We start from the raw sequence: 20948 nt of genomic DNA, 5'->3' as shown, positions 1-20948 counted from the left end.
CGGGCCCCTCCTTTTTATAATATTCGTTGCCCCGCTTCAAAAGCTTAGTATTACTGCCAGTCTCTCTTCTTATGCTGACGATACAAAGCTAGTTTGGTCTGGTAGGAAAGGCCAAGATTTCAGTAGCCTTGCAAAGGACTTAGATCGAATCTACTCTTGGGTAACTGAAAGAAATATGGCCCTGAACGGAATGAAATTCCGCTCAATGACGTTTGGGTCAACTCCTTTAAATACTCCACTCGTAGATAATGGAGGTAAAGATATTGGGCAGGTCTCCTCTATGTAAGATTTAGGTGTAATCCTCCAAAACAATGGAAATTTTGATGAGCATATCCAGTTGAAGGTGGGGAAGGCTTTTCAAATGTGTGGTTGGATATATGGCACGTTTAAGTCAAGAGATAGCATCACAATGCTAACTCTTTACAAGTCAATTGTCCAGCCACATCTTGAATATGCTTCACCCATTTGGGCTCCAATGAGTTCAGCAGGTTTGCAAAAGGTCGAACAAGTCCAAAGATGTTTCACTAGGAACATCACTGGATTGAGAGAGCTCTCATATTGGGAGAGACTAAAAAAGTTTGGACTGTACAGTGTTCAGAGAAGGTACGAAAGGTATCTGATACTGTACGTCTTCAAAAGCATCCATGAGCTTTATCCCAACCCAGGATTTAGGGTCAATTCTAGTGACCGTAGAGGCTTAATGTGCGTTTGGAGAGCACTTTCAAGCCCTCGAGAATCCAGGCTAGTTCGAACAATGAAATCCACTTCTCTTGTTTCTCGGGCTCCTTCATTGTTTAACTTGCTTCTCTCTAATATTCGTAGGGAATACGTAAGCCTTATTGATCCGGTAGTATCTTTCAAGTCAGACTTGGACAAATTTTTAGATAGCATTCCAGATCGACCCTACGTTCAAGGACTAGCTCAGTCTGCCCACTCAAATTCGTTGGTAGACCAAATATCATATAAAGATTGAAAGGTGATAAATAGATGAATTACAACCCTTCATTCGAATAGTGCTGGGGGTTACATTCCCTGTAGCGGTTAGAAAAGCCCGTGAAAACCCAAACCCCCCAAAAAAAGAAATTTCAACGCCTTGTTCAATTTGGTGCCCTCAATTATTCGTAGGGCGTATGTAGGCGTTGATTCAATTGCAGGATTTAAGTCAGACTTGGACATGTTTTTGACTAAAATTCCCGATCAACCTTATATTCAAGGGTTATCCAGATCTGCCGACTCTAATTCGTTGGTCGATCAAATAATATATTTTAAATAAAAGCGATGTCAAATGAATAAATTTCTCGTCTTGAACTGCTGGGATTCCAATCCTAGCGTACAAAAGAAGAAAAAAATGATGACTCATTCTGAATTTCGTGTCAATCTCCCAACAATGTGCTTGAATGTGGGCGACATGATTGCACCTTTACGTAATCAAGGTAATTCCGACACCTCTGGAGGTCAACCTGAACCCAGGCTTATTCCTGTCTTTTCCGTCAAGTGTTTCCACCACATGGATGAAAACTGCAACTTGAGCGCATTATAACCCCTTCAATATTTCCTTCCTAGAAATGTGGTCGGCCAGCTTGCTCAAACCCGTTTTGTGAAGCATGATAAAGGAAAGTAATTGCTTGACAAGGAGTCGAGGGATTTCTACTCAGAATTTGGACGAGCCTTAAACGATTCAAATTTGTATTATAGTTACCCCATAGAGGAAGTAGCATAGAAGAGTAAAAATCGAGTTTGTTGTGGTTTTTTACTGCAGCTGAATCGGTAACCAGTGGACAGTGCAACTCTAGCTGATGGAAAGCAGCGCCTTGACAATCAGAAACTATACCCTAGCACCTGGTCAGCCGACATTCATTCGCTCTGAAAACTAGTCTGCCTGGCTAGCTATCCTAAGAGGTTGACGTTACAACCCTGATTACAATTTTGATTGATACCTTATACCGCTCCCCTGAATCCCAAAACCATTAACATAATGAGTAAAAACATGCTCTAAATCATTAAAATCTTGCTGCAAGAGGTCAGTTTTTGATGGTGATTCAAGCTGAATTATAATGACGACCTCCACATGTTGCAGAAAGTTGTCAATATGGGATGTTTTTTCTTAGGGGCATACTTTCTGGCATATTCCGACTTTGATCTGGCATGATCTGGCATATTTCAAGAGCTAGCCTGGCATGTTCAGAGCCCGGGACGTGGGAGCACTGGATGGAAGCGCTGCCTCCATTCCTCGAAATTCCATCTGAAGCACAGGGCGAGACGTTTGATGGAAGATTTAACAAAAGATTGTTGAATGTTATTAATTCCAATCAACGAGTTTTGGTTAATCTTAAGTTGAGATTCTTGATTTTAACGGTTGGCAAGATCAGGATGAGAATTTACCATCGCAACCACATTAGAAGGTATTTTGTTTGGATAAGTACTGATCATATGAAACGGGAATGTCCAAAAATGGATTCCATTTCGGCTCCTCAAGTTGACAATTAGGCAGCATATATCGCGGAATGCCACGCGGATGTTAGCAATCACGTTTACCGGAATATAAAATTCTTCCACAATTGATATCAAATTTCTTTTATTCGGGCACAACATAAGAATGCCACAATGGGCCAAAATCAGTTAATCACTTTCTTCTTCTTCCTCTTCTTCGCCCCCCTCTTCGTCATCGTCGTCGTCATTCTCGTCGGCGTCTTCATCATCATCATCATCATCCATGATGATTTCTTCAACCTCTTGATCATCATCTCCTTCTTCTTCATCATCGTCTTCGTCGTCGTCGTCTTCGTCGTCCTCAAAGTCCTCATCACTATCGGAACCAACACCATTGACCGGCTTTAAAGAAGCATCTGCATTATCATCATCCTCGGATTCGTCTTCCTCATCTTCAGATTCTTTCGGCTTGACATCCTAAATAATGTAAGAAAGTAACCCCATTAGTATTGTAACTTTAAACCTAAAAACGGGGCCGTTCCCTTCAATCAACCAACTTGCCTTTTCTTGAGCTTCTTTACGCTCAATCTCCTCTTCTTCGTCGGCCACGCGTTTCATGTACTCCATCTCGGCCTGATCGATGTCATCATCCGATTCTTCTTCGGCTGCGGTTTTCTTGGCCGCTTTAGCTTTCTGCGCGTTCTTGGCATTTTTGCCGTTCTTAGCCACCGCTACACTTGGCTTGCCCTCTTCTAATTTCCGTTTCTGACCCTTGGTGGTCTTGGATTTCTTAGCGTCGTTCTCGTCTGGCTCGTCTCTTTCTTCATCGTCCGAGCCTTCGACAAAAGGTTCGTCCTTTTCGTTATCCCAATCCGGATCAGGCACCTGGGTAACAAACACGGAGCCGCTCGGGGTGACCTTGACCTTCATACCCGGTCGTGTGCTCAACTCGTCTTCAACCACTTCGCGAGTGATGCGTTTTGGCACATCCGCATCAACATAGCCCACCTCGTTTGCCGAGACTGAGAAAAATAATCCAAATATTTGAAGGCACTTGATGCTGGAAATCAGTCCGTACTTAATATAACACAAGTCAGAACTTTAAACAGATTTTAGAGAACCCATACAACTTTAAGGATTGGTAAGATCCTGTGCTTTAAAACAAGGGGACGATGAAAGTATGAAGACTGTTAGAGAACACTTGACCTGAAACGACCTAGATAATGCTAAATCAGGGCTGAGCAAACCCCCTCATGGATTGCCGGGATGAGTTAATGGCTTTCCAAACCGTCAGAAATTATTTAGTGGCTCCGCCGCAGAAATTTAAAAATTACTTATCTTTGTCGTTTTTGTCCGATCGTCCGATCTGAAATGCAATCTATAGACATTGGATGTCAGACGACCGACCACTTGATTGGCAAAACAGTACAATAAACCGGTTTGCCATCAATTCCCAGGAGACCATTCATTGTCCTGTTTAGCCAACCGAGTGATCGGTCGTCCGACATCCAGTGTCTAGAAATCTATGTGCTTTCCCAGTTCACATAAAAAAACAATTCACATAATAAAAGACTGAAATGACTTGTCCATGGAAACGTGTCCAAGTAATGAAATCGAAGTCGAAATCGGGACTAGGTAGTCCCCTGTATTTCGTATCTCAGGAAGCTCAGCCTAAATGAATGTCATTATATCCAGTCTTTATATCTACTCAGAGCTACCACCACGGAAAAATGATGGGTTTTGAACGTTTTGAACCCAATTATTGTCCTCATCTATTAACAGGGAGTTCACAGTGATCCAACAATAATTTTCGCCAATGTTTGCCTAAGGGTTTTTTTTGTAAGAATTCAAACTACATTCATAGCCCGATTCAGGTCCTCTCCTAAATAAGTTATCGAAGCATGGGGTACGCAATTAATGCCAACCATTGAAACTGGCGTTACGCCTCAAGATCACTAACAATCGAGATCTGTAGCCCAGTTTTGGCTGAAAATGAGTCTGCCAACTTACGGGTGGAGATGTGCACGGGAATGGCCAAGGACTTTTCGGATTTGAGATGAATGGAGCGAATGTTTTTCCAACCGCCGGGATATCGCTGGGCCAGCTTTTGGCCCAAGGCCAGAACATTAGCTACGATGTGATCATCGTCCATGCCCAAATGGCCCACGGTGATCATGGCGCATGAGCCGTGATGACTCAGCGGCAACACCGAGGTCCGGACCGACTGATGAATGGCCGTCGACAACTGGGCGGCGCGTAAGTTCACGGGCGTGGGAAACCTACCAAAGAGAGGAGAGACACGTCGATCCAAAGTCGGGCCCACGTCTGATTTGGCCCCCGTACACTTACTTCTTGCGTCGGTAGAAAGGCTTGCCGAAGAACTTGGGCACTAACCGCACAATGCGGTCATCGCACAAAAACTTCTCGTAACGATGACACAGCGCGGTTTTGCTCTCGAACGTCTTGTACTCGACCTTGAGTTCGCGCAGAGGCATGATGTGGGCGATGCCGGTCACGCCCCGGGCGGACAGCATCTCCTGAAAGTGAATTTGCGTGGGCTCGTGATCGGGACGAATGCCTTTCTCCAAGTCCTTGACCACCAGACACACATCCGACGGGTCCACCAAGTAGTCGTGCGGCAAGGGACTGCGGAATGAAATCAGACTAGGTGTGAAAAAGGGACACCCACCTGGGTCAATAGTTCCGGTCACTTACACGTGGAGCAATTGCTGACGACCATCCTTGGGTAATTTGATGCCCACCACTTGGACGTTGATGCGGGTCGCCTCGTCTTCGAACAAATCCGGGCGCAATTGATCATGTTCGCCTTTGGCCCGCTCATTCACGGACTTCAAGGCTGATACGGCCAAGCGGATTTTCGACTCTATCAAACTGGCCCCGCCTTCCTCCAGAATCAGATGGGCCGGGGTTGGGGCGGTGGCTGGGGCACGTGTTTTCCTTTTGACGGGCTTGAGCCCCGGGGTCGACTTAAGCGAGCGAGGGGCGGGGGTCTTCTTCAGCGGCTGGGTCGAAGCTCGACCCTTTTGGGCGGACCGGGTTAAAGCGGGTTGAGCCGGACTGGGGGTTAGGCCAGGTTTCATTGGCGGCGTGCCCTTAGTCTTCCGCCGGGGCGTGGCACTCCGAGGGGTTTTGAGCGTCATGGTGAGGGTCAATTCACCAACGTCGGGAAATCTGTTGTCGGCACGCTAGAAATTCGAATCGCTCACTCCTCGACTTACTGAATTGAAACCATTAAAACGCTCAAGGAAAACACGTGCGAAATCAGTCCAGTGTTGATAAACACACAGGGTGTCTAAAAAATCATAAATTTCAGTGGTCTAGGGCATATTGAACGGGATCAGAAATTGGGATGATAGTCGCCGAGGCATGCTGGGTGAGAGCTTAACTATAGGAGGGTTCCAGGTAGCTGGGTCATCTTCGGGGCTTGCCTTGCAATTCCCGGCCGATGTTAAGACTAAATTCTCCGTCAAGACCATGACGAGGGCGGCCTCACCACGGTATCCAATCCTGGTGAATTGGAGCGGATTGATCCAACTAGCCCGCAAACTCGCCCTGGTATGTGTAGGTGGAATGGGATGGCTTGATGGCGGGCTATGGACTGGTGGTACGGTTCTTGCGACGGGAATGATTGAACGATGGCTGATTCATCCCAGTCACCCTCTCAGGCCGTCCGGGCCTGGGCCTGAGTTAGTCTCATAGCATAATGGATCTTGGGCCGGCATGCCATGAATCTATGTTGATTTCCATAGCCATGTCGGCGGTGATTGGGGCGGTTAACCAGGGACCCTACGTTGGACCCTTTTTTAAGCCGCTAAACTCGGTGCCCGACATCCCAGTTATCCTAGCCATCCTAAATCATTCTCTGGCGTACCCGTGTTGGCTGGCGATTTATCCCGTGATTAACCAGGCTCGATTTTGCAGTCAATCTAGTTACCCAGTCACCATCGGGCGTTTAATGTTCTCCTAAGAGGATTAATACCGTTCTGCCATGTGGGATTAACGGATAAACCCTGGGGGACATGAAATGACACTCATCTCTAGGGGACATGAACAGTTTATTTTCTCATGACCTATTCATTGGTTTTGTAGTGTTGACAATAGTTCCGGGTCAAGCCATATTCGCCAAAAATGGCAGGCCATCCCCTCGAAATGTCAGTCACCTAACCATCAAAAAGTCTCGGCCAGCCGAGAATAAACCCTTTGACAGTTTTAAAATTCGTTTCAGTCAGGCCCCTAAGAGGATTAAGACTCAACAGCCCGAAAGTAGTCTCTATCCCCTCAGCTTGATGGCAACCCTGTTACAAACATCACTCTGAACCAAAACATTGTGAGTTGTCGTAGGCTGTAAAATTCACCCGCAGTCGGAAGTTGGCACGACTGCACCATGTTGGGCTGCCCGTGGGTCCGCCTAGGCCCCCATCCCGTCTTGCTGCGATCCATCAGTACTAGCTCGGTCCTGAACAAATCCAATCCGGAATGGGTGGCTCTGAAACGAGAGGAAAAAGCGCGTCGCGAAAACCGCTGGCAACGTCGAATCCGGGCCAATCCCTTTCAGCGAAACGTGGGCTTGGCCCACCAACTCCAAGGCCTGTCCCTGGACCCGGATGACCCGGCCTTGGTCGACGCCCACGCCCAAACTGGCCTTCAACCCGAGGAAAAGCTGGAGGAGCTCCAAGAGCGAACGGATAAGTATCAGAACGTGTTGGCCCCGCCCAAACATCCGGACAGGGATCCTCACGTCGATCGAGCCGAATTGGCACTCATCTTGACCCAAAAGAAATGCTTTCCCAAACCCAAGAGTCCGAATTTATTGACTTACTTGGAAAAAGCCATGATCGCTCACCTCCATCGATCCGATCCGGCCTTGTGGACTTTAGAACAGTTGGCTCAGAGTTTTCCGGCCACGCCCGACATCGTTAAGCGAGTCTTGAAGGCCCAAAAGAAACAATTCGGACCATCCAGGCCCCATGACATTGTTGCCCATGACCAAAAGGTCTTGGCCAATTGGCAACTCTTGGCCAAAGGCCAACTGGAACTGCCCGAGGCCGTGGCGGCTCATTTGCGTGATAATTTCGGATCGGCCAATGTGTCCAAAACGGCTCAGACTTACATTAATGCTGATTTAGCCGAGCGAGTTAAGCGGGAATTGTTGGAAAAGGCGCAAGTCGAACCTCAGCCTGCCCCTGCCGGTCCTTTTGTCAACATCATCCGCGACTATCGAGCCAAAGTCCAAGCCGTGTCGGGGGCGGTCCACCCGGTGGTCCAATCCTCGGTCCAACCCCGCCTTTTCTCTGACCAATGCGAGTCTCATCCGGACGTGAATGTGCCTTCGCCCTATCGTGACACCGCGGTATTGGCCGCAAGTTTTGATTGGGCCAAAGACCGGCGGATGTCCTTGGACAAGTTCCGCCAAAAATATGTCAATACCGTGTCTTTGAACTCGTTTCTGGACCCGGAGACGCGGGCCCGGGATCATCCGCACAAGGTGGCTTTTGAAAAGTGGTTAGACGAAGAAAAAATGCGCGAAACCACCGTCCGGAAGCCTCAGCCTTTGAGTTCAGAGGAATTGAACGAGGTGGTGGCCGACGAGAAAGAAACAATCGCAAAGTATGAGTTTAAAAAGCCCGTTGTTATGGCCTTACCGCCATCCAAAATGCCCTCGTCGTCTTCATTGTCCAGGCCGCCCATTGAATGGCGGGTTGAAATCCCCGAGAACATGAAGGTCCCTGGTGGACTCTATCGACAAGATGATTGTTACTACAACGAAAATGGCGATTTTTTGTACCGTGTGCCAAATAATAAACCTTCTCAGAGTGGTGCGAGCTAGGGGCCACCGATTTTAGTAGATTTTGCGGATTCATTTCAGAATGAGTAACATTTATATCCAAGAACCACCCACTCGTGGTAGGGTGGTCCTGAGCACCACTGTCGGCGATATTGAGATAGACTTGTGGTCCCGAGAGTGTCCCAAAGCCTGCCGGAATTTTGTCCAACTCTGCATGGAGAACTACTACAACAAAACCTTGTTTCACCGGGTGGTCAAGGACTTTATTGTTCAAGGTGGCGATCCCACGGGAACAGGACGAGGTCAGTGATACAATTAACGACCCCCCCCCCGGTCTGTTTTTAGAGGACCAAGCATCGATAAGGTTATCATTTTAGGTGGTGAATCTATTTATGGCCATCCATTCAAAGATGAAATCCATTCTCGACTTCGGTTCGTACGTCGAGGTCTCGTGGCTATGGCCAATGCGGGCAAGGACGATAACGGATCACAATTTTTCTTCACCATGGGCCAGACCCCAGAGTTGATGATTTACAGCCCCAACACCATTTTGGAAAGGTTGTGGGCGACACCATTTACAATATGATCAAGCTCCAAGACGGCATGGTTCGGGATGAGAAGCCAGAATATCCCAACAAGATATCTCAAGGCCAAAGTAGTGGATAATCCATTTCCAGACATTCAACCTCGAAAAGTGATCGAGATGATCAAAGACGATCGGAACGATAAAAAGCCGAAAAGTAAGATGAAGGCCACCAAAGACTTCAAGTTGTTAAGCTTTGGCGAGAAAGCCGAGGAGGAAGAAGAAGATCTCGTTGAAGTTAATGCTAAGTTTAGTGGGAAAGGGGGCAAATCCCGCACGACTCTTAAAAATCCAAAACTCTTGTCCGAGGTTGGGGAGGAATTGAAACGAAAAGGGGATGAGCACGACAATGAACAAGAAGAAGAAGACGGTGCACTACCCAAGACGAGAGGACTCCCACGGTAGTTGAACATGATCCTGAGTGTGAAAAATAATTAAAGCGAGAAAAAGACAAAACAATTGGCCAAGAAACTGAAGCTTGATGATCATCACTTCGAGTTGAAATGACCAGAGGCTCGGTAAGTGGCGACCAAGCGAGTGACAAATCAAGCGCAATCCGAATTTCTCAAATGCCGCCTTGAAGAAACAGATGCGATCCAAAGACAAGGATAAAACAGCTCAGTCCGATTGGGCCACTAGAACCCCGAAGATCATCACTGAAGAAGAACGAAACAATGACATGCTTCGAATTTTATCACGAAGACAGAAAAAATACGCTCAAAAGGGTGAAAGTCCCCAAGAAAGGGTCAGAGTCGCGAGCTTGACGATGGCTCTCGTGGAAAAGTTTCAAACCAAGCTTCACGAATGTCAAAGAAGACGTACGCAGCGACCACAAAATCGCCGCTAAAATTCCTGTAAAGGAGCCAAGAGCTGAAGATTGCACGGATCTTGTGATAAGGTCCGGACCAGGATTGGATGAGGCGCAAGAGCTCACATTGTGTACGCTGAAGAACTCAGTTTTAGAGCTTAAAAGCGGACCGATCACACGAAAGGGACCGATGATATGGTATTGATTATCTATGCTCCCGCATCCGTGACACACAACCCACAACCCACCACCACAAACACCACACCCAAATAAACGGAGACATAAACGGAGTTGGGTGAGTCGTTCCGTAGTTTATGAGTATGGGACAACACTTGTCCGGTTCTCGTTGTTGCTCTTTATTGGGAGAGATAGTACCGCCACGGTGCTTTTCTAATTTATTATATTTGTAATGGCTTGTGTGTTTATGATCGTGGGCCCCGGAGTCACTCTGATTCTTATCAGTTACATATATATATTTACTATTCCAGGTCTTACTCGGGTGGGTGTACACGGTGCGGTTTGTGCGCGAGGGCATTCTGATGTGTTGTAGATGGCCTGTTGGTGTGCCCGTGTGTGTTCCTCTTGCTGGTGGGGCGCTTCCTGGATGAAGCGCCCGGTGCCCCGCCAGAGAGTTACCCGGGAGAGTTTCGCGGCCGCGCCCCGCCCTCCAGCCGTGTTTTGGAGTGCCCCGCTCCCACCCTAAGCCCCTTCCGTGCGTCCTTCCCCGTGGTCGGTGGTCCAGGCACGCTCGGCCCCTGGGGCCACCGCACCGGCGGCGGGGGTCGCTTGGGGTAGGACGGGGAGCGTGCAGGCGCTCAGACTCTCGCTTTCGTATGGGGCACCCGCGTGTTAGTGGGCATTGGGCACGCGACGTCATCCCGCCCGTTGTTGACCTAACCCCCGAGGCCGGGCCGCCACCGCGTCGCCCGTGCCGCGCGGGCAGTCTGCTCGTTGAGGTACTCACGCCCCCGTGCCACGGAAACACATCATCGGGGTGGGAACCGCACCTTTTTTGCACGCTTGGGAGAGCCACTGCTCCTGGTTACACGTCTATGAGTCGCTAGTGGAGTTGACCGCGCTCCTTGGTTCCTCCAGGTCGGCCACGGTGCGCACACCCCACGGGTCTATCGGTGCATCTGACTTTTCGTCTCGCACGGTCTTCGAGGTATGGAGACCTGCTGTCGTGCTGGGGTTCACGTCACTCACTGGGTGGTGGAGCTTGCGTGCCATGGGCTCGGAACGGCAGGCGCGTAATAGTCTCCCGTCACGCCGGAACACACAAGGTGAGCTCGGGCTTCTCTGCCGTCTGGCGCTTCCGGCCTCGGTCCTCCTGAGAGCTGGCCCCACGACTCACTGCCGAGTCACTTCGGCTCTGGCACTCCACGAGCACTGCGTCGAAGAACGGCTGGGGTCATTGATGTCAAGACATAATGTAATAAGTAGTGATGATAAACTATAAGCGAAGAGAAGAGGGAGATGGTGAGTATCCGAATGCAAGAGGGGAAGGTCGACGGAAAGACCTTGGAGGAACTGGACCAGAATTTGAGCCGATCTCTGGTCACCAGAAGAGTATCGAATTTTTTGAAGGACCCTTCACTGACAAACTGTCTAGCAGTAGTTCGCGAGGTTGCATCAGGCAAGGAATAAGCCTTCAGAGCTCGTACTATAAAGTGCGTGTTCTAAACATGAGGATTTACTCATAGGGTGAGGAGGTTAGGCGTGTTGAGGTTATGTGGTCGGTTTCGGAGGGAGGAGGGGTAAGTCGCCCGTTGGGACTAAGAACAATGCGGAGCGATGGGCGGCCATTTACGGTTCGTTAGGGCGTAAGTTGCGGTTATTGTGGGTGGGGTGACGGGAGTGGACCGTAGTGACGTGAGGATGATTTTGCTAATATTTTGGAGTTGGGCGGGTTCAGGGTGCGGATGCTAGGCCTATGTATTCTTAGTTGGGTGTCTGTTAGGAGGGGTTTGTGATGTGTCTTTGGCGTGTATTTGAATTGTATTATGTATATCGGAGTGGGAGAGCGTTGCCGAATAAGTCGTCTGCGTCCGTGGGGGTAAGAGAACTGTGCGCTATGGCCTCTTTGTTTATGTCTGGGGTGCCATGGGTTGTCTCGAACTTGATTTGGGGTCGCTTGGCGCTGGTTGGTTCACTGATGGGGGGTAGCGAAGGTGATGCGTAGTTGGAAGTGACGTGGCGAGGTGCGTGGTTTTGGCTTTGTGGAGCCCTGTGGTCGTGATTTATGTGAGGGGTGGATATCGTGATTTGGAGGGCCGTGGTTGTTGTTGCGTGGGTCGGTGTTTGGTTAGTTTTAGTGGTGGGAGGGAATCGTGTTGTCCTGTATGGCGGGCGGATGTGCGATCCGGGGCGCTTCAGTTGTTTTTGGGTGGGTTTGGATTGGGAGGGTTGGTGGCGAGGAGGGGTTTGGTGGTGTGAGGTCGTGTGTTGGAGATTTAACTGTGGTGGGAGGGGTGGCGACAAGGTCGTATGTATGGTTGGGACGGAGTGGCCTGGCTTGCGAGTGCTCTAAGAGCGGTGGGTTATTTTGTGAATCTTTCGTTGTGTATTAATATCTGCTGTTTCGTGCACCACTGTATCCTGGAATGGCAGTCGTAGAAGACGCACAAAGATATTCGAGGCATTGTGCGCTCGTGCCATTCGCACCGTAGGCGGATGTCTAATGACTGCCGGCTCTGGATGGATTGTCGAATCGGGCCGGGTGGGTTGGTGGCGAGCGATGTTTGGGGATTTTTATCTTCCAACGCTGGATCCGCGGAACGTCTTCAGTTCTGACATGATCTGTGACTTGGGACATCTTTTGTGGCGCCGAAGCTGAGTTGGGCTTGGCAGAAAGTTTGTTTGAATGCTTTCATTTATGGAGATTTGGGGCTGTGCCATAGAGTATCGGAGATACAGTTTAGTCCATTAGTTTCGATTCGATGTGACATATCATCACATATCCGCGTGACACCTACTAATCTGTCAGATCATCATGTTCTTGAGATAGGGTCGACCATTACTCAAAAGCCGGCGTGCTCTAGAGTAAAATCGGTCAAAAAGGTCGGTTTGGCTAAGTTCAAGTTCAAAGATGAACATTGGCCGTTGATTATAGAAAGATTAGAAGAAATTGACCTGATTTCAATTCTGAAACAGGAATCGTCCATAGATGTTCATTGTGATAGGATACGCCCTGATAATCCCATACTCCCACACCGGGGCGTATGCCTATATGTTAGGAATGATTTGCACATTAGTCATGTACTAATGTCGAATGGAGAAGTAGAGGTCTTAGTTTGTCCGTGAGGTGGGTGACGCGGCAAATTTGAATCCGTGGAGCTCAGGTATTTGCTTGCTGACGGCACACTACCCCCTCTCACACAATCCACTCTCATCAACCAAAGGGCACAAAGAAGTCAGACGATGCCCACGGGATAGCTCTCCACGTGTTATCAAAGTTCGTATTTCAATGCTGTACTCTGTTTGGATTTCTTTCAAGAGCATTTCAGAGGCATCGTGGTCGCTTTGTGGGGTCACAAATCGTTCTTGGCCCATTCGTTGTCTGACTTTTGATAGCCACGTTTTACCAATACTGAGAGTCCGTTCTACTATTTTTAACAGGAGGGACCAGTCTCCAATGCGCTTGAACAGATTTACCCAGATTCCGGCTTCTGATGATACATGCAGATGTAGTACTACTGCTTCTGATTCGGCTTCTTCCTCGGTGGTAAGTGACACGATAGAGAACGGAACGAACAGGTCTGAATTGTAAGAGCTCGTAGATGGATGTGTATTTCTTATGTGCTTGTTTACAAACGGTACTTACAGAAAAGGGTTGTCCTTGTCGGTCACGCAACCGCGTCTCTTATTGTGGATATCCATGCGAACCCCACATCTCCCCTCCTAAAATAAATTTATAATTAAAATGATGACCTTCAGGTCGTTTGGGTGTAAAGTGTCAGATCTTAAAATGGACTTTCTGCGTTTGTAGTCTAGATGATCGCCGTGGAGTGGGAGGGGCAGATGGGGTTGGGCTTGAGCCCGGGGTAGATGATAATGGGATGGCCGGAATGAGTGCTGGTCGTAGATGTCGTCTGTTTCTGCGAAAGATCCCAGCCTCANGGTTGTGGGCGACACCATTTACAATATGATCAAGCTCCAAGACGGCATGGTTCGGGATGAGAAGCCAGAATATCCCAACAAGATAATCAAGGCCAAAGTAGTGGATAATCCATTTCCAGACATTCAACCTCGAAAAGTGATCGAGATGATCAAAGACGATCGGAACGATAAAAAGCCGAAAAGTAAGATGAAGGCCACCAAAGACTTCAAGTTGTTAAGCTTTGGCGAGGAAGCCGAGGAGGAAGAAGAAGATCTCGTTGAAGTTAATGCTAAGTTTAGTGGGAAAGGGGGCAAATCCTCGCACGACCTCTTAAAAGATCCAAAACTCTTGTCCGAGGTTGGGGAGGAATTGAAACGAAAAGGGGATGAGCACGACAATGAACAAGAAGAAGAAGACGGTGCACTACCCCAAGACGAGAGGACTCCCACGGTAGTTGAAATTGATCCTGATGTGGTCAAAAATAAGTTAAAGCGAGAAAAAGACAAACAATTGGCCAAGAAACTGAAGCTTGATGATCATCACTTCGAGTTGAATGACGCAGAGCTCGGTAGTGGCGACCAAGTCGATGACAAATCCAAGCGCAAATCCGAAATTCAAAATGAAATCCGAGCTTTGAAGAAACAGATGCGATCCAAAGACAAGGATAAAACAGCTCAGTCCGATTGGGCCACTGAACCCGAAGATCATGTCACTGAAGAAGAACGAAACAATGACATGCTTCGGAATTATCACGAAGAGCAGAAAAAATACGCTCAAAAGGTGAAAGTCCCCAAGAAAGGGTCAGATCGCGAGGCTATGACCATGAAATTATTGGAAAAGTTCAAATCCAAGCTTCACAATGTCAAAGAAGACGACGAAGACAAAATGCCCAAAAATCCGGAAAAGAGCCAAGATGAAGATGACGATTTTGAAGGCGACGATTGGATGAAGAAGGAGCTCAAATTTGTTGCTGAAGACCCAGTTTTAGCTAAAGACGCGAACACGAAGGACGACGATTGGTTTGATATCTATGATCCCCGCAATCCCGTTAATAAACGGAGACGAAACGAAGACTCCAAAAAGAAGTATAGACGCCATTAATTTTGATTTATCATTCACACCATCTTCTTTCCAGGTCCTTAATGTTTTGTGTATAGCCGAAGAAGCCGTTGCGTCAAAGCTCTTTGCCCGTAAGCTTTGAGGTGCATCATGTCGAGTGAAGAGGGCTTGACCGAACCTTCAAGTCAAAAATGGAAATCCAAAGCCATCGAAAAACACGCCAAGGACGAACCTGGTGGTTCAAGATGGTCCAAGACTATTAATAGTGATGTAGACCAAAGCGAAGAGGAAGAGGACGTGGATGATCCAGAATGGCAAGGGAGCACGAAGAACCTTGGAGAGAACATGGAGAATTGCCGATCTTGTCAAAGTAAAGTATCGAATTTGAAGGACCTTCTGAAACATGTGGAAGTCTCGCCGAGTTGCCAGAAGGAATACAGCCCTTCAGAGCTGTCTAAAAGTCAGTCCAAAATGAAGTACGATAGTAGGGAAGTTATATCGGTGGAAAAAGCCCGACTAAAACGAATCAGCAATTACTACGAGAACCGAGAAAGCAAGCTTCAGAAGGCCAAACAATATTATCAGAAGAATCGAGACGAAATAACGCGGAAAAAGCGAGCTAATTACTTCCAAACCTCTCACGAGGACAGTACCAATACCGACCTGTTAGCCTTGAGAAGAACGGCCATGGCTGATCCCGACACTGCCAATGGTACTTTAAATATCAATCCAGATGCTCCATTGAACTTTGATACTTGCCGGCCCAAAGACCAAGATGCTCCATCCAGCAAGATTGACCATGGTTCAGGCACCAATTTCTCAACGCTGGATCCGGGAATCAGTCTGACTGGACGCTTTGTGGCCCAAGCTGAGTTGGGCTTGGCAGAAAGTTTTGTTGGAATGACTCTCAGTGGAGATGGCGAGAGTATCGAGATCAAGTATCTAGTTCATCGAAGTGATATCACCATATCCGGAATCCAGAACCTTTTTCATGGCGTCATGAGTGTCTTGGAACTGGATTTCAAAACATTCCTGTCAGATAAAGGCAGTCCAATTGCTGTGATCCCCAGTCCTCAAGTACCCTTACTTCGCAACAAGTTTTCGAAAGAGATCATCGATGAGGACAAAGGCATGCTGGAAGAGTCTAAACCGGTGTGTGTGGCCGAGAAGACCCGTGAAACACATTTCATTTCGGAGCAAATGGAATCCGTGCCTTATTCTCAATTGATCGTCAATGCCAATTTACAACCCCGCGATTTTGGCGCTATTGGCCTTCAGTGTCATTTTGACAACTCTGAAAGCATGATCATACCTCTTTTCACAGTAAACATGACCAATTGGCGGTTCAATACACGATACTTCTTTCAGCCCTTAATTCTTTGGATCGGGAGTAAAGCCAAGTTCTTAGAGCTCTTGCTCAAAACTCCGTGTGGAATTCAAGCCAAACAAGGTTTCGAGAAAGATATCATGGACGAATGTTATTTTAACTCTCTTCAACCCAAGAAAGTGGCTGTATGTGAGCATTGTGGACTCAAATTCGAGTTTAATCGGTTCCTTTTTCGGGAACTCAATCGTTACAAAAACCATGTGGAGACTCATCAACTGGATTGCAAAATATGCGGCGAAAGCTTCCCCAATGCGACCGTTCGCCGATTTCATCAGCGAACCCACAAGAAGACTCACGTGAAATGCTCCAAAGAAGGCTGTAAATGGGTGGGCAACACCGCCAGTGCCCTCAACACTCACATTTATTTCGTTCACACGCGAGTTTTGTGTGACTTGTGCGGAAAGGAGGTCTCCAATCGGAACTCACTGGACCTTCACCGATCCACAGCTCATCAACCCCGAGAAGCCAAGTTTCGTTGTGAGATCTGTGGAAAGGGGTACCAAACGAAAGGTGTCCTGTCCAAGCATATTAGACGACATAATCGGGAAGACAGTCTGGTAAACAAGTGGATGAACGACAATCCCAATGATTACAAGTTTGTTTGCACTTTACACAAAAATTGTAAGAAGTACTTCAAGTCAGCCAAACGATTGCGGGCGCACACCAAGAACTACGAGAACAAAGATTATCCGGCCAATTGCGCCAGTAATTTTCGACCTCATCTACCAGAGGCCTTAGACGTATCTCTAGCGGAGCCAGACAAAGTTGAGGAAGTTAATGAATCCACCTAGTTCGTACTTGCCAATCTGGCATGACCCACAAATTTACTCAGTTACAAAATATTTGACATGGACATGTTGCTTACCAAAGCTAAAAATGTTATGACGTTTTATCTTCAACGCTCGAAGTATATCCCTTGTTAAAAGGAATGAATGTCATGTTTACCACCTACCTGCCACATGCAGAAAGTGGACAGAGCTTTGTACATTTTAGGCACTATTGTTGGGGCAAGTCTGGACTCGAGTCCGAGTGCATTTGAGTCTTTTGCTCGTTATTGAGATATTAGCCGGACTTTTTTCTTTTAGAAATGACACGAGTCCGGACTCGTCAGAAAACGGCCTTTTCTTGGTCAGGAATTTACTATGTGATGAAGCAGCATTTGAACGATGATTTCATTAGACTTGTTTAGGTTATTAAAAACATGATGAGCATTTTTGTATCAATTGAGTAAAAGATTCGAGTCGACAAAAAGTCCGAAAATCAAAGGACTCGCCCCAGCACTAGTAGGTACTTTCACGTTTTTCTTTGGGGAAAAGGATGCCTCAAAATATGATTTGATTGCTTTCTATTCATTTGGAGCCGTCAAATACAGCAACTCTAGCCAAAGAATGGCCTGAAGCCATCTTGATTGCTAATGGACCCCACAGGTGAGCTTGGTTCGGTTTTGGACCACGAACAATCGAAATCGAATCTACAGTCTTTTAATGTTGAGGTGATGATATGGTGCCATCTACATTGGTTTGTTTGCTGTACGTTTCTCTAAATGGCAGGAAGAGTGATATTTTCTTACACACCGAATATGAATCTAAAAAAAATCATAGAGTTATGAAACGTCATGTAAAGTTTGGGATAAATCCAAATTCACTCTTAGACTTAAACACAATGTCTTTTTGCGTTATCCAATTGCTTCTATAGCAGTAAAATTGTGCTCCTCAGTTGTCCCAACAACACTAATTGGAAAGCACCAGTATCAACATAGTGAAACCTATTTAATAGTTAGTATTGATTAAATTATTGGCTTGGCCGACAAGGAAACTCCGTCAATGTAGAGATGGAATGATTTAATTCAATTGTTAGAAATTCACATTTCAATTCAGAAGCATGATTGTGCTTTTTCGGGGTGACATGAAAATCGATTGGCACATTGATAATCATAATGCTCTAACAAACTTTAAAAGGGTAGTGCCAAACTATAAAAGGTAATATGAAACTGTTAAATATCACATCAAGGAATAAAGTGTCATGCAAATCCAGGAAACGGCACATTGAGAATTTTGGCTCACCACGCCTCTTTTTAAGGAGTAGATTGTCTGACGCAGAGTTTTTTGACAAATTGTAACTTAATTGGCCATCTCAAATGAGTCGCTGGCAACAATTGCAATGAATAAATGTGAAAAATAACATTTTTTTACATCCACCTGAGGATATATGAATGAAAGGTTTCGTGCGAGACATACGCCTAGTTGCAGACCTTGCTCATTTCCGTGCAGGTCCAACTATAAGGACACAGAAATCCACTCATCTTTATTTCCCCTCTAAATCCTCCTAAACCGTGAGGTATACTCCCCCGCCGGATCCGCAATCGCCCAGGCCCCCCCTGTCCCAGTGGCACCATGTCGGATGGCGAAGATTTTTTCGGGTTTTGGTCCCTAAACTCGTCGAATGGTATAGCAGACGTAGACGACATTCCTAACCCGTCTCACACCGATGCGGTAGCGACCATCCACGCCCTCCTGGACAACCCGATCCCCGCTCGTGCGGCAAGGGACGCAATCGATTCTCATCCCACTCTAGACGAATTCGCGGGAGAGACGCCTGCTACTGAGTTCCGCTTTACGAAAAATCCCCCTCTCCAACTTCAGCCTAAGAATGGACATCGCTCTTCAAAAACCAAGTCAATGAAATTGCCCTCCAAACCCTCTAAATGTAAGAAGATTGTCTCTTACCCCTCTTCCTAGTCGTCTGAGTCTGAAACCTCTGTCTCAAGTGCCGAATCCCTGGAATTGCCTAATGGACGAAAAATTTCACCAAATGAAGGTCGACCACATCCCCTCGTGTATGGGATTGGCAGGTCGCACAATTCCGATCCCCACGGGTGTTGAAGAAGAGTCCAACCCCGCAGGTTAGTGATTTTGTCATGATTAATTGCATGGAGGTTCCAATCTCCCTTTAAATCTACAAACATGTAGGGTTGAAGCCGTTCAAATTTAGGGAAGTTTAGTTTCCTTTTGTTGAACCTGTAATACCGAGCTCTATGAAGTGAGACTCGAATCTTCTAAGAAAGTGAGTGGAGAGGTTCAAGTCCTCTAAATAACGTTAGAGGAGAGATTCAAGTCCTCTAAATAACGTTAGAGGAGAGGTTCAAGTCCTCTAAATAAAAGGGGAGGAGAGGTTCGAGTCCTCTAGATGAAGGGGGAGTAGAAGTTCGAGTCCCCTTGAAAAGTGACAGGTTTGAGTCCTGTCGAAATGGTCAGGTTCGAGTCATCTAGTAAGTGATGAGGTTTGAGTCCTCCAGAATCTTAATCCAAACACTATAGAACAAAGAATGGTTTAAGGGCGAGACCAGTCCAAGTCCTCTGGCGGTATGACTGGTCACAGACCCTTATGAGGAGTGAAGACTTTCACTTTCCCCCTTCTGAAGGCGCAGGAGACCACTATTTGCGAGAAGACTGCATTCCAACCCAACCACTGATTCATTGCTTTCAGTGTTGGTGCAGGGAGCCTTGACTTATGTCAATGGTCAAGCAAGGAAATTAAGTAGGATCAACTATCCCACTACTAGAGTGGCAATTCACAACAGCCTGATATGGTTATTTGCCAAGGGGGCCATGAAAACGCTACGCTCTGGCATGTTTGGTCTTGGGGTTTTTTTTTTTGGTTTTTTTTCAAGGTCGCCGAACCCCCTCACTTAGTTCTACCTATTCAGGTTGATGAACTTGGTGGGAAAAGAAATGCTTGGTTATCGACGCGTCCCGCTCATTAGATAACTACATTCGGAAGTGCAAAGTCACTTTGGAACACCTCCACAAAATTGCAGATTGCTTTCCCAAAGATTGGTGGATGAGTTCAATGGATGCCTCCTCTGGGTACTATCACATTATGGTGGCGACAGAGCATCAGACCTTGTTGGGCATGAAATGGACTTGGGCCAATGGGAGAACCAGTTTCTATGAGTGGAGAGTAGCGTTTCTTGGAATATCCGACCTTGTGTACTTCTTTACAAAGCTCATGATGCCCATCAAGGTTTATTTACACTCTCACGGCATTGCTGCCTTCATTTATATTGATGATTGCCTTATATTAGGTCACTCTAAAGCAGACTGTGAACAGAAGCTAAATTTCGCCCGTCAAACATGGAAAATTGCAGGTTGGATTGAAAACCGGGAAAAAGTTATGGAACCCAGGCAGATTGGAACCTTTCTTAGTTTGACCATTAACCTAAGGGAGCAAAAAATGTTTCTTCCCGCAAAGAAGATATTGCACATTGCCAGACTGATAGATGTGGTCGTGGCTCAAGAATCTATACACATCCGCGAACTTGCCAAACTCTACGGCCTCATATTATCAGGCTTATTAGCTTTTGGGCCCATCATCCATTTGCTCTGCAGGACCGCCTAAGCTTGCTTATCAAACACTCCCTCCTGGGACTGCCTAGTTGACTCAACACCTTTCATTCCAGAGCTCACCTTTTTGAAAACGGAAATCCATCCCTTGAACGGCTTTCTGATGATCTGACAAGAACACCAAATTCCTTCTAACGTGAAACTGATAGCTTCCGACGCCAGCAATAAAGGATATGCGGTGATTAGTCTAGCATGCCAAGACGAATTGTCCCACAAAGAGCACGTCAGTCCTTGTGGGAAACGAATAATGGGGAGGGGCTTCACGGAATCCAAAAGACGTCAGAGTTCGACTTTCAGAGAACACCTGGCCCTATTTGACCTTTACATGGCCAACGGCTCTCAACATCATGCAAAAGGGGTCCAACAAGGCAGA

General features: G+C 47.0%; 3 protein-coding genes across 3 annotated transcripts; 2 read left to right on the top strand and 1 right to left on the bottom strand.

Annotated features, from left to right (window-relative positions):
• Positions 1-2558: 2558 nt before the first annotated feature.
• LOC131876902 (ribosomal L1 domain-containing protein 1-like) lies at positions 2559-5723 on the bottom strand. The gene is made up of 5 exons (XM_059222477.1): positions 5146-5723; positions 4780-5076; positions 4441-4709; positions 2992-3452; positions 2559-2907 (listed from the first exon to the last, which is right to left on the bottom strand). The coding sequence occupies exons 1-5, from the start codon at positions 5589-5591 to the stop codon at positions 2620-2622; spliced, it is 1761 nt and encodes a 586-aa protein (XP_059078460.1). The 5' UTR covers positions 5592-5723; the 3' UTR covers positions 2559-2619.
• A 986-nt stretch (positions 5724-6709) lies between these two features.
• On the top strand, positions 6710-8319 carry LOC131876997 (uncharacterized). Its single transcript, XM_059222590.1, has one exon. The coding sequence runs from the start codon at positions 6836-6838 to the stop codon at positions 8276-8278; it is 1443 nt and encodes a 480-aa protein (XP_059078573.1). The 5' UTR covers positions 6710-6835; the 3' UTR covers positions 8279-8319.
• On the top strand, positions 8319-14861 carry LOC131877093 (spliceosome-associated protein CWC27 homolog). The gene is given in 4 exon segments (XM_059222703.1): positions 8319-8538; positions 8614-8765; positions 8768-8842; positions 13781-14861. Coding segments are annotated over 4 exon segments (1494 nt in total). The 3' UTR covers positions 14828-14861.
• Positions 14862-20948: the final 6087 nt, after the last annotated feature.

The sequence above is a fragment of the Tigriopus californicus genome, chromosome 1 (assembly GCF_007210705.1).
Source record: "Tigriopus californicus strain San Diego chromosome 1, Tcal_SD_v2.1, whole genome shotgun sequence".
In the NCBI taxonomy this organism is placed as follows: Eukaryota; Metazoa; Arthropoda; class Copepoda; order Harpacticoida; family Harpacticidae; genus Tigriopus; species Tigriopus californicus.
Note: the sequence above shows the minus strand (reverse complement) of the source record. Positions and strands in the feature narration are given on the sequence as shown.

What these genes read in the sequence shown, in the direction of transcription:
- LOC131876902 (XM_059222477.1), bottom strand. Translation starts at nt 5,591, where the DNA reads ATGACGCTCAAAACCCCTCGGAGTGCCACGCCCCGGCGGAAGACTAAG. An exon ending in CGTCAGCAATTGCTCCACGT is followed by an intron (nt 5,077 to 5,145) that starts GTAAGTGACCGG and finishes TTCATTCCGCAG; the next exon opens with TCCCTTGCCGCACGACTACT. An exon ending in GTAAAGAAGCTCAAGAAAAG is followed by an intron (nt 2,908 to 2,991) that starts GCAAGTTGGTTG and finishes TACATTATTTAG; the next exon opens with GATGTCAAGCCGAAAGAATC.
- LOC131876997 (XM_059222590.1), top strand. Translation starts at nt 6,836, where the DNA reads ATGTTGGGCTGCCCGTGGGTCCGCCTAGGCCCCCATCCCGTCTTGCTG.